General features: G+C 47.1%; 1 protein-coding gene across 4 annotated transcripts in view; it reads left to right on the top strand.

Annotated features, from left to right (window-relative positions):
• The window catches only part of LOC129707718 (copine-8), a 204072-nt gene that overhangs the window by 52825 nt on the left and 138526 nt on the right, over positions 1-12721 (top strand). For all 4 annotated transcript variants that reach the window (XM_055652946.1, XM_055652945.1, XM_055652949.1 and 1 more), the window contains exon 2: positions 11531-11571. In XM_055652946.1, coding sequence (XP_055508921.1) covers positions 11531-11571 — 41 coding nt within the window. The remainder of the gene's footprint in view (positions 1-11530; positions 11572-12721) is intronic.

Here is a 12721-nt window from a genome sequence, read left to right as displayed (position 1 = left end):
TAGGATAGGTTAATTGGCTCCTGTAAATTGCCTCGTGTGTGTTGGAAGCGAAAGTGGGAGAACATAGAACTAGTGTACAGGTGATCGATGGTTAGCATGGACTTGGTGAGCTCGCTTCCATGCTGAATCTTCTAAACTAAAACTAAGCTAAATCTTTTGACTGTTCACTTTAACAGGAACATGCAGACCTTGAACTCTCGTATCTGAGTTTTAAAACCTTCCCAATTTCCAGATGTCTCTTTGCTCGCAAATATCTTTATTTGTAAGTTCCTATCTAATTCTTTCAAAATTTGCCTTGCCCCAATTTACAACTTGGTGGCCCAGTTCTCTCATTTTCCATAATAATTATTTAAAATCTAATACATCTATGATCACTGGTTCCAAAGGGTTCGCCCACTGACACTTCAGTCACTGGCCCTGCCGTATTTACCAAGAGTAGCTCAAGCTTTGCCCTCACCCTGGTAGCATCATCTCTATATTGTCTGAGGAAAATTTCCTGAACACGCTCAATAAATTCCAGCCAATCTAAGCCTTTAGAGCCCATATTAGAGCGGTTTACATCTCATACTTTAGCAATCCTATTTTTCTTTTAGCTCTGCAATCTCCCTACATATCGGTTCCTATAATGCCTGTTAACTAGCCCAAATATGCCCATGCCGACCAACGTGCCCCATCCGTGATGGGAGAGAGGATACACAGGGGAACACACCTGTGTACTTCACAGCACACTCCTTCTATTGGTAAACTGCTTCAAGGCAGTCTTCCTATTGATCTTGTACTTTACCTTGCACCCTTTATTCTAACCCCTCTTCAACTCTCCCTCCCATTCCGAATCCAACCTTTCTGGCCTGGTAGACAAAAGTGCTGGAGAAACTCAGCGGGTGCAGCAGCATCTATGGAGCGAAGGAAATAGGCAATGTTTTGGGCCAAAACCCTTCTTCAGACAATCAGCGCTTTCTGGCCAGGGCCTCCTCCATGGCCAGAGTGATTCCCACCGTAAATTGGAAGGAGCAGCACCTCATATTTTGCTTGGGTAGTTTACACCCCATCGGTATGAACATTGACTTCTACAATTTCAGGTAATCCTTGCTTTCTCCCTGTTTCCCCTCCCATTCCCAGCTCTCGCACAGACACCGTCTCCGTTTCCGTCTCTTCTTCTTCCCGCCCCCACCATCAGTCTGAAGAAGGGTCTCGACCCAAAACGCCACCTTTTCCTTCGCTCCATAGATGCTGCCTCACCCGCTGAGTTTCTCCAGCATTTTTATCTACCTTCATACCTACCTTCGCCTCTTTAAGGCTTCCTTTAAAAAATGCTGGTCTGAAAATGATTCTGTCAACAAATGAAAACCATGTGCCTGTTATTTTTCAGTTTGTAAATTGCGCTGCTTCCAAAAAAGAGTCGATGTTTGCATGAGTTGTAAGGAGGGTAATGTGATCATTGAAGGATTCAAAGCCCAAGGGATACCCAAAGGAGTCTGTTTTCAACCATTACTGGATCTGGAATGAAATATTTACTGTGTAAACATGTAGCTTCATATGAAGTGTTAATCCTAATTAATACTTTATGCATGCATTTATCAATTACCTAGAAGCACATTGTATTCAGGTGTCAAAGCTATGGAGAAGTTCATTATAATTGAAGTGTTTATTTGGTCATTCTTTAACATTGGTAGTCTGCTATACTACCTATAATGAGTAAATATTACTGAAGTAATATTTACATTGGATTTTGCTGTCAGCAATGGCTGATCAATTAGTGCCAGGCAATATCTTACTGAGTTTTGCTAGCAGTTCCAATTGAACTTTTGGCGCTCAGCTGTTTGATGTTTTGGGCATCTGTAGTTCTACGTGCCACATCTGTCACTGCGCTCAATGTGGACTTTATGTGAAGAAATATTGGTTTTCCCAGGCCCGATCAAGGCTTTTGGACAATATGAGACCCCATTGAATCTAGACCATTAAGAAGCAAAAGGGAAAGTAAATTATTTTACACTTCTGAGTAAATTAACTTTGCTGTATTTGTAATGGATTGCCAGCATGCTTGATATCTAAGGTGCAGACAGAGAATAGCTGGGTGAGCACCAGGAAAGAGAGTAGGAAAAGAGTTTAGGAATTCCACGCGACCATTCCCCTACAAAACAGCTGTACCACTTTGGATATTGATGAGGGGAATGACCTATCAGGGTTGAGCAGCAGCAGTGGGATTGTAACACCAGGTCTGGCTCTGAGACACAGTGGGGTAGTGTGTAGTGTGAAACTTCATTGGCTCCTGTAAATTGTTCAGAGTGTCTCGGTGAGGGTTGGAATCTGGGGGAATTTAATGGGATTGTGGAGAGAATAAAATAGGATTATTCTAGATGGGTGCTTAATAGTGGCTGAGTGGACTGAAGGACCTATTTCTGAGCTGTGAGTCACATTGATAACTACAATAGTATGCTGCTGCTTCTATAATGTAATGCAGGGCTGCCAACTCTCACGCTTTGAGCATGACACTCGCGCATTTCAGCCAATTCTCACGCCCTCACGCTGAAGACAGAATTCTCACGCTGTCTTCAGTCCCTGCACAGCAAAGATCCTATAGCGGATCTATAGGATCTTTGCTGCACAGTTTGTCTCTTTGACAGCGATCACGGATTGGGGAAGCGCGTCGGTCCCGGGCAGCGGGTGTCAGCGCTTTTGTGCGCCGTCTGCAAGCGCTGCGCTTCCGGCTGCTGCGGCAACCTCGCTCCCTCCCTCCCTCCTCCTGCCCTTCAACTCACACGGCAGCGCCAGCGCCGCCAATCCACGCTACACTGTGCCCGCCAGACTCCCCATTGGGTGGCCCGGGAAAGAGAGGGAGGGGAGAAAGAGAGAGAGAGAGAGAGAGAAAGAAAAAGAGGGAGGGATGGAGGCAAAGAGTGACAGGGGGAGGGAATGTAAAAAGGGGATGAAGGAAGGGAAGGAGAAAGGGGAGAAAGAGGAAGCGTGAGGAAAAAGAGGGAGGGATGGGGGGGAGGAAAGAGGGAGGAGAGAGGAAGGGGAGGAAAGAGGGAGGGAGGGGAAGGCTGGAGGGGGGGAAGGAAAGGTGTGTGTTATCTGTTTCCCTGTGTGTGTCTCCCTGTGTGTGTGTGTGCGCGTGTGTGTGTGTGTGTCTGTCTGTCTCCCTGTGTGTGTGTGTCTGTCTCCCTGTGTGTGTGTGTGTGTGTGTGTGTGTGCGTGTCTCTGTGTGTGTGTGTGTCTGTCTCCCTGTGTGTGTGCGTGTATGTGTGTGTGTGTCCCTGTGTGTGTGTGTGTGTGTGTGTGTGTATCCCTGTGTGTGTGTGTCTGTCTGTCTCCCTGTGTGTGTGTGTCTGTCTCCCTGTGTGTGTGTGTGTGTGTGTGTGTGTCTGTCTGTCTACCTGTGTGTGTGTGTGTGGGTCTTCCTTTGTGTATGTGTCCCCCTGTGTGTCTGTTGTCACATCCTGGCCTTAGACAGGGCTGCCAACTCTCACGCTTTCAGCCAATTCTCATGCTGATGACAGAATTCTCTCGCTGTCTTCAGTCCCTGCACAGTTTGGTTTTTGTGCCATATCACAACGATCTGTGCGGTCTGGGGAAGTGCGTCAGTTGGCGGCTGTGAGTGACGTCGCATCTCTTCTCTTCTCTTCTTTCTTGGTTGGATGTGCAGCCGCCGACAACATGAAGCATCCGGACATAAAACTAACCAGGTGAATCGGTTGTAAAACATGGGAAGGACCACAATGAGGCCAAACATCTAGGACAGGGTTTGGCAACCTAGGGCACACGGGCTGAATCCGGCCCGTAACCCGAAAAACCACGTTTTGTTTCAATTTGTTTTCGCAGGGTTGGGGCAGGGTGAGCTGACCTGAGAACTGCAGCCAGTCCCTGGGCACGCAGAATGCCAACTTGATCATTATGGACAAATTGGGCCTGCACGTACATGTTGAATAACTCACTATGAAGATCTGAATGGGCTTAGAATGACCATTTAAGCAAAATTGCCCCCACTTTCCCCATTTTGATTCTTGAGATTAATATCCCTTTAATTTAACAGCGTTAAAGTACTTATGAGGTCGAGTCAGGAAAGGGAACATGTTATTTATTTTTAGTTTGCTTTAATTTGTTAGTTGATTGTTTGTTGAGTGCCATCATTTCTGAAATGGTCTTAAAGTAACTTAACTGTTATAAAGCAGTAATAAGTGATTTTTGTCCAAACAATTGGAACTTGCATAAAATGTTTGCATTATTAGCAGGACTGCCAACTCTCACGCATTTCACAAATTTCTCATGCTCTCACGCTGATCACAAAATTTCTCACGCTCAAATATCTGCGGGTGCTGAAAGTTCAAAATAAAGCAAAAATTGTTTTAGAGGTGAGTAAAAACCATGAGGGGAATATCAGGTGCATGCATAGTCTTTTTCCCAGGATATGTGATTCAAGCACTAGAGGGGATTTGTTTAAAGCAGGGCTATCAAACTACTGGCCTGTGGGATGATTTTGGGGGAAAAAAAGTAGTTTAATTTCTCCCATGCAGATGGTGTGATAGGTGAGACATGGCGGCGGTGGTCCCAACACCAACCCCCCTCCCCCTTCCCCCCTGAGGCACGGCACACACCTCCCACCCTCACCTCCGGCGACTCTATGTCCGTCGAGCGCTCTGTCCACACCCCATGGAGTTTTAACCCCGGCCCGGAGCCAGGAGCGGACCGGGTGAGTGGGGGCGTTGGTGCCGCCTCCGGAGCCTACTATTGGAGGGGGAACAACCCACCCCACACCCCCACCCCCCCCCCCCCCCATCGGTCGCTACGCTCCCTCGCAATTTCTCACTCTCAACTCTCACCCAATGTTGGCAGCCCTGATGTAATGTTGTATGAATGACAGGTAATATTGTTGATGAGAGTTGAGAGGCAGTAGTCTAAACATTTTCTGTGAAGAAAGGTATTTTTATTTTCTTAAATCTAGATCAGATAAATAAGGATTTAATTCTGATTCATGTGATCAAGATGAAAGTTAGTTCACTTCTAACAATGAAAAATAACTATTTTTTTAATGAGAAAGGAAGATGTAATTGGAAAAAATACTAGTAGCAAAATGGCAGAGAATAATTCACCATGTGTGATGCATGTTAATACTACTTCATGTTTGCTGATGCAAAATCTATCAAAGGGCTCTGCAGGAGTGTCTCAGGAGATACTAGGTTGGTCAATAGTTGTTAACCTTGCTGGAAGTGCTTAAAATTCGAATCAATGTATTCACTGAATAATCTAAATTATCTATCAATCTATACTATTACTGAAACTCTTCGACTTGTTTGTGGCTGTATGTGTGTGTGCGCCAATTTCTATTTTCCTATTTTCTTCCAAACGCTAGGCCATAGCCTTCCCATTTTCACACATTCTACTCACAGTTTTCTCGTCGAGCCGATAAACATCACCCCGTCACATTCCCACCTATATTTCCACACTTTTAATAATTTAAAGTAAAAAACCCCCAGAAAACTCACCCATTTCCGAAAACCCCCCGAGTGATGTCACAATGGACTCGCAAGGCAGGACGGGTCAATCGGGGAGGATGGGGCACTCTAACGCACACGAGTGACGTCACAATGCGCTCGCCAGGCAGGATGGGACACGCCGGGAGGGAGGGGCGACTGCTGCCGACACCTGACACCTGGTGGCGAGGGTGGTGCCACGGGCCCTGGCTGGAGCCGAGCCTGGTGCTCCAGCTGGAGTGAGAGGCGAGCCAGGGGCCGAAAAACCCCCCACCACTGGAACCAAGTCAGGGCCGGGCTGAGTACGAGAACCAGGCTGAGTTCCAGGCCCTGGCACTGCTCTACGACCTGGGTGGGTCCAGGGGCAGGGTATGGCAGGAGGATGAGCCTCTCTATGGGGTGGTTGTGGGGGGGGGGGGCAGTTGACCCCTCTCTATCTATTCTCCCACCCTCTCCATCGAGCGGCCACTCCCTCCCTCTCCCTCTCTACACTCCCTCCCACACACTCTATCCCCTCCTTCTCTACCCCCTCCTTCTCCCTCCTTCACCCTCCCCCTCCATCTCCACCCCGTCCCTCTCTCCCCCTGTCCCTCCCCCCCCCTCCCTCCCGACCCCCCCCCCCCCCGACCCCCCCCCTCCCTCTCCCCCCCTCCGGCCTCTCCCTTCTACCCCCCTCCCCCAACCTCTCCCTCTCTACCCCCCCTCTCCTCCTGCTCTACTCCTCTCACCCCCCTCTCTCTCTACCCACCCTCCCCCCCTACCCCCCCCTCTCTCTCCCTCCTCTCTGTGCCAACCCTCCCCCTTTTCCCCCTCCCTCTCTATCCCCTACCTCCCCACTCTACCCTCCCTTCCCCCAAATCTCCCCTCCCTCTCCTCTCTACCCTCATCCTCTACACCTCTCCCTCTCTTCCTCTATCCCCCCCCCTTCCCTCTCTCTATCCCCCACCCTCTCTGTGCCTCCCCTCTCAACCCCCCTCCCCCCCCTCTCTCCCTCCCTCTCCCCCCTACTCCCTCCCTCTTCCTCTCTATCCCCCTCCTTCTCCCTCTCTACCTCCATCCCCCTCCCTCTCTATCCCCCTCCCTCTCTACACCCCCTCCCTCCCTGGGGATTGAAGAGGGGGGTGAAGAGGAGGGAGTGCTGGGGGATGAGGAAAAATGAGCCGCGCCTAAGCTGTTGGGAGCTATGCGTGAGTGGTGCAATATTGCATTGGGGGTACGGCTTGCATTGGGGGAACGGGTGAGTGGTGGAATCTAGCTTGTACAGTAATGCCTCCATCTTCTATGTCACAACGGGAACCCCTCAGCCGCGCCTGAGCAATTGGGAGCTATGGGTGAGTGGTTGAATATTGCATTCGGAGATTAGCCCTCCCGTATGAGCCCCCCCCCAATGGGTCCCACTTGGTCTAGTATATAAGTAAAACACTCATCTTCTTTGTGATTCTGTGCATCTGTGTGGGTGAGTGTCCATGTACTCCCGCCAAAGTGGTACACAATAGCGCTACAATTTTTGGACAACCTTACTCACAATTGTCCTGTGGTGTGTTTTTTTTTAATCAAGTTTCGTTCAGATTAATGTTATATTTTGCAAGTTATTTACATTTTAAACTTTACAAAACCCCACGTTTAGAAAATTCACTCGAACTAGCAGTAGCAGTTAGCAGGGTATGACATCACAATGGGATCTCATTTAGTTAAACTGCCAATCAGCAGTGCTCCACCCTACAATTACATCACAATGAGATCTCATTTACATTAAAACAAACAGCAGCTTCCACCTGACAATGATGTCAAGGGGGTTATGGAGGGGAGAGGGGTTATGGAAGGAGGGTAGGGAGTGACTGACGGTAGGGAAAAGGAGTGGGGGGGAGAGAAGAGGGAGAGTGAAGCGGAAAGGGAGTGAGTATTGGGGAAGAGGGGAAATGAGCCGCGCCTGCGCAGTTGGGGCCTATAAGTGAGTGGTGGAATATTGCGTTGGGGGAACGGGCCCAATGGGTCAGAGGGGTAGGGAGGGGAGAGGGGTTATGGAGGGAGGGAGGGTGACTGAGGGTAGGGAGTGTCTGAGGGTAGGGGAAAGGAGAGGGGGGGGGGGGGGGAGAGGTGATGGAGGGAGGGGAGGAGAGGGGAAATAAGAGGGAGGGTCAAGAGGAGGGGGAGAGAGTGCTGGGGGATGAGGGGGAATTGAGGAGGATTGGGGTAGGAAGAGGGATGGTTAGACACAGTTCGGGAGGGTTGCCATGACTCGTGTCACAACGGGAATCTCTGGCGTCTCAACGGGAATCCGTCAGCCACGCCTGTGCAGTTGGGGGCTATGGGTGAGTGGTGGAATATTGCGTTTGGGGACCAGCCCTCCGGTGTGACAGGGACCCAAAGGATCCCACTTGGTCTAGTCTATCTATCTATATGTTACTAAAACTCTCATCTTGTTTGGATGTCTGCATGAGTGCATGTGAGATCCTGAAATGACGCCGAAACGGTACACGATGGCGCTAAAGCTTTTTGCACCACCTTACTCATAATTGTCCTGTCGTGTGTTTTCAACAAGTTTCATTCAGATTGGTTATATTTTACAGGTTATCACATTTTTAAGTTTCCAAAATCCAGTTTGAGTAAGATTCAGCTATGGCAGTTTGAGCTATGACTTCACAATGGGACCTGCCCATGAACAGTCTTCCAGCCCACAATGGCATTACAATGGGACCAGCAACTTCCACCTCAAGAGGAATAAGGAGGGAGTGAGATTTAAAAAAAAAATCCATTTAAATCAGATTTTTGGGGAGAGCTTTCCATTATAAAAATTAATTCCAGAATTTTCCTTGTGGGGGTGGGATGGGGAAGACGTCCACATGGGGGTTGTCATTGTGGGGAGGGGTTGGAATAGGGGAAATGTTTCATTTCCTTGTGGAGGGGTGGTATGGTGGGTGAGGGTTTTGTGGGGGGGGGGGGGGGGGGGGGGGGGGGGGGGGGGGGGTATAATAGCGGGGAGGTTTCATTTCCAGAACTTTCCTTGTGGGGGGTGGGGGGGGGGGGATGGGGGATGGGGTGGAGGTCAGCGCCGCCGCCGCCACACCCCCCCCCCCCCCCCACAATGAAAACCCACTATGGGGGGGGGGGGGATGGTGGGATGGGGAAGACGTCCATGTGGGGGTTTTCATTGTGGGGAGGCTGGACTAGGGGAGAGGTTTCATTTGCAGAACTTTCCTTGAGGTTGTGGGATGAAGGGGAGGTCAGCGCCGATGCTGCCCCCCCCCCACGTGGGGACGATTGATTGGCCCTGTGGAGCACCGCCGCCGCCCCCAAAGTGAGGTTTCATTTAAAAATTTTAAACTTTATAAACATCAGCCGCATCTGTGCAGTTGGGGCCATGGGTGAGTGGTGGAATATTGTGTTGGGGGAACGGGTTGCATTGAGGGAATGGGTGAGTGGTGGAAATGGGTTGTGTTGGTGGAACGGATGAGTGGTGGAATATTGCATTGGGGGAACGATGCCCAACGGGTCCCACTTGGTCCAGTATATATTAGTAAAACTCTCATTTTGATTGTGATTCTGTCTGTCTGCGTGCGTGTGTGCCCAAGTGCTCCCGGAATACGCCAAAACGCTACAATTTTTGGACCATCTTACTCACAATTGTCATGTGCTGTGTTTTTTTATCAAGTTTTGTTCAGAATGATGTTACATTTTACTTTTTATTCGCATTTTAGCTTTACAAATTCCAGTTTGAGAAACTGCCCCTCAGCAGTGTTCCACCAGCAGTCAGCAGCGTATGATGTCACAATGGGATCTCATTTACATAAACTGCCCTTCAACAGTGTTCCACCCTGTGCAATGAGAGATTTGTTACAATGTTGTAAGGGGAGGGAGGGAGTTAGGGAGGGGATGAGGCGAAATGTTATTCTAACATTATGTTTAGTGGGGGGGATAGGGGGAGAGGGGTTATGGAGGGATGGAGAGAGACTGAGGGTAGGGGAGAGGTGAGGGAAGGGAGAGGTGAGCGAGATAAAGTTTTTCCTTATCTCCGTTCTAAATGGCTTACCCCTTATTCTTAAACTATGGCCCCTGGTTCTGGACTCCCCCAACATCAGGAACATGTTTACCATGTCTAGCCTGTCCAAATCCTTAATAATCATATGTTTCAATAAAATTCCCTCTCATCCTTGTGGGATGGAGGGGAGGAGGAGAGGGGAGAGAAGAGGGAGGGTGAAGAGGAGGGGGAGGGAGTGTGGGGGGATGAGGGGAAATGAGCCTTGCCTGTGCAGTTGGGGGCTATGGGTGAGTGGTGGAATATTGCATTGGTGGAACGGGTTGCGTTGGGGGAACGGGTGAGTGGTGGAATATTGCTTTGGGGGAACGGGGCCCAATGGGTCCCACTTGGTCTAGTATATATATAACTAAAAGTCTCATCTTGTATGAATGTATGTATATTCAATACATAATATCTTGAAAGTGTTGCACCATTACAGACCAGTGACAAATATGAAATATCTGTTTAGGAAGGAACTGGAGATGTTGGTTTACACCAAAGATAGACACAACATACTGGAATAACTCAGTGGGTCAGGCAGCATCTCTGGAGAAAAGGAATAGGTGACATTTCGGATCGGGTCTGAAGAAAGATTCTGACCCGAAACATCACCTATTCCTATTCTCCATGAATAATTAAATGCTGTGATTTGAATCCGGTGACCTTGCTAATTATATTTATAAAATAATCAAATCTGTATATGACTTGCTGCCAAATCTTGTTACTACTTGACCAGTAAACTAATACTGGAAACTATGCCAGACTGATGAAATAAATACCTTCTTGATTTGTATCCAGCAGCTTGTTCCAAATACCTACCACCTTTGTATAAAAAAGTTGCCCCACAGGTTCATAATAAATCTTTACTCTTAATTTTTCATCTTCAACCTACAGTATGTCATCTAGTTCTTGATTACCCTACTCGTGGTAAAAGACTCTGTGCAATTCCACTATCCATTCCTCTCTTGATCTTAAACATTTATATAAGATCACCCCTCATCCTCCTGCACTCCAGGGAATAAAGTCCTAGCCTGCTCAACCTTTTACCTTTGCTCAAGTCCTGGCAACATCGTCCTAAATCTTTTGATTTGCGAAAACAGGGTGACCAAAATTGAACAGAATACTCTAAATGTGGCCTCACCAATTTCTTGAACCACTGTAACATGACCTCACAACTTCAATACTCAATACTCTGATGGTTGAAGGCCAATGTGCTGAAAGTCTTCTTGACCATCCTATCTACCTGTGACACCAATTTCAAGGAACTATGTACCCGCACTCTTATATCCTTCAGCTCCACAATACTCCCCAGAGCCCTACCATTCATTGTGTAGGACCTGCCCTGGTCTGACTTCCCAAAATACATCTCCGCTTCTTTTGTATTAAACTCTCTATATTAAACTAATTAGTCTCTCATTGGACACATCGGATCATATAGGATGGAAACAGACTGTTTCACCCAATATGCCAATGTTGATCAAGATGTCTCATCTACACTAGTCCCACATGCCTGTGTTTGGTTGTACCACCATCTTAAACAACTGCAACATGACCTCCCAATTTCTATACCCATAACCTGACTGACAAAGGCCAATGTGCCAAAAGTCTTCTTGTACATACCCTATGTACTTGTGATGTCACTTTCAAGGAACTCTGTACTTGCACTCATCAATCCCTCTGCTCTATAACACTACCCATGTTGATCTGACTTGTATTTTCAGTTTAATTTCCATCTTTATGTGATCCCTAACATTTCAATTTTCCATTAATATTTTTAGTTCATCAAGCTAAAAGATCTTGCTAAGGCCTGTGTAGGCGAAAGAAAGTATGCTTTGTGAACTAATAATGGGTCTGTCTGGTGGTTTGTCTGAAAACTCGCCTTTAGGGATGTAAAGTTCAAATACCTTGAGACCATAATTTAAAGCAGAATTCCATGCATAAGTGCTTGAAGCTCAGGAGAATTGACGGGATGTTCTTTTTTTGACTATTTAAATATGAAAAAAGAACTTTGTATTTAATGAGACGTTTTGTTTCCCCACAGGAAACTTTTGGACCGAGATACATTTTCTAAGTCAGACCCACGTAAGTAACTGGAGATTTCAGTTTTCTGTCCGTTTGTATGAGGTACATAAAAGCTAATGTATTCATGATACACAAAGACATGTCCCACTATTAGTAGCATGATGAACAAATTCACTTTCTTAAAAGTATTGATCTTTAAGAAGGAATGTATTTTTTTTATCCTTTAATACATATTTTTCAAATTTCTTCTGAAATTAAAAAGAGAAGTTGGATGCATTTAAGTTATTCTGTTATTTGAATAGAATCACATGAAAGGTGCATAATAAACGCTGTTGAAATGGAGTCGGGATAAATAACTGAATGGATAATAGATTGGCTAAAACATGGAAAGCGAGAAGTGGGAGCAAAATGTGTGCTGCGAGCATCGCTATCACTGGTCTACAACATTGAGGCAGATCTTCAGTGCTGTAAACATGGCTCTTCGGCCAACAATTAATATCCTCTCCCTGCACTTGATCCATTCTGTAGGAAACTAATGGTGGAGGTTCAGCAGCCCAATGGAAGCACCCTTACCTTGAATGCAAAGCTCAGCAATGCTGCTTTATAAGGAGGCAACATAATCTTTAGTACCTCTGGCTTCCCTGAAAGAGGCAATGCAAGTAGATAGAGTGGTAACCAAGGCATATGGTATGCTTGCCATGAAGTGATGGTTGCTTGAAATGTGCTGCCAGTGGTGGTTTTGGAGGCAGATAAGATAAATACATTTGCTTTTAAATAAGCACATGGATATACAGGGAATGGAGAGATGGATGTTAATATGGATATGGAGTAGGGAGAATAAATTAGTTGTTGGCCAGTGCCTGTTCCTGTGCTGTACTATTCTATGTTCTTAATATTCTACTTAAGGGCCTGTCCCAGGCATTTACGCGACCTGCTAGCGTATGGGTAGCACGTGGGTAGCGTGTGGGTAGCGCGGGGATGGCCGCATGGAGGTGTCTGGAGGTGTCTGAAGTACAGTAGATATGTGTAGGAAGGAACTGTAATTACTGGTTTAAATCAAAGATAGATATAAAAAGCTGGAGTAACTCAGCGGGTCAGACAGCATCTATGGAAAAAAGGAATAGGTGACGTTTCGGGTCGAGACCTTTTTTCAGACTGATAGTCAGGGGAAAGGGAAATGAGACATATAGACGTTGATGTAGTGAGATGT

Source organism: Leucoraja erinacea, chromosome 22 (genome assembly GCF_028641065.1).
Source record: "Leucoraja erinacea ecotype New England chromosome 22, Leri_hhj_1, whole genome shotgun sequence".
Classification (NCBI taxonomy): Eukaryota; Metazoa; Chordata; class Chondrichthyes; order Rajiformes; family Rajidae; genus Leucoraja; species Leucoraja erinaceus.
The sequence above is the reverse complement of the archived record's forward strand: the minus strand, read 5'-3'. Positions and strand labels throughout refer to the sequence as shown.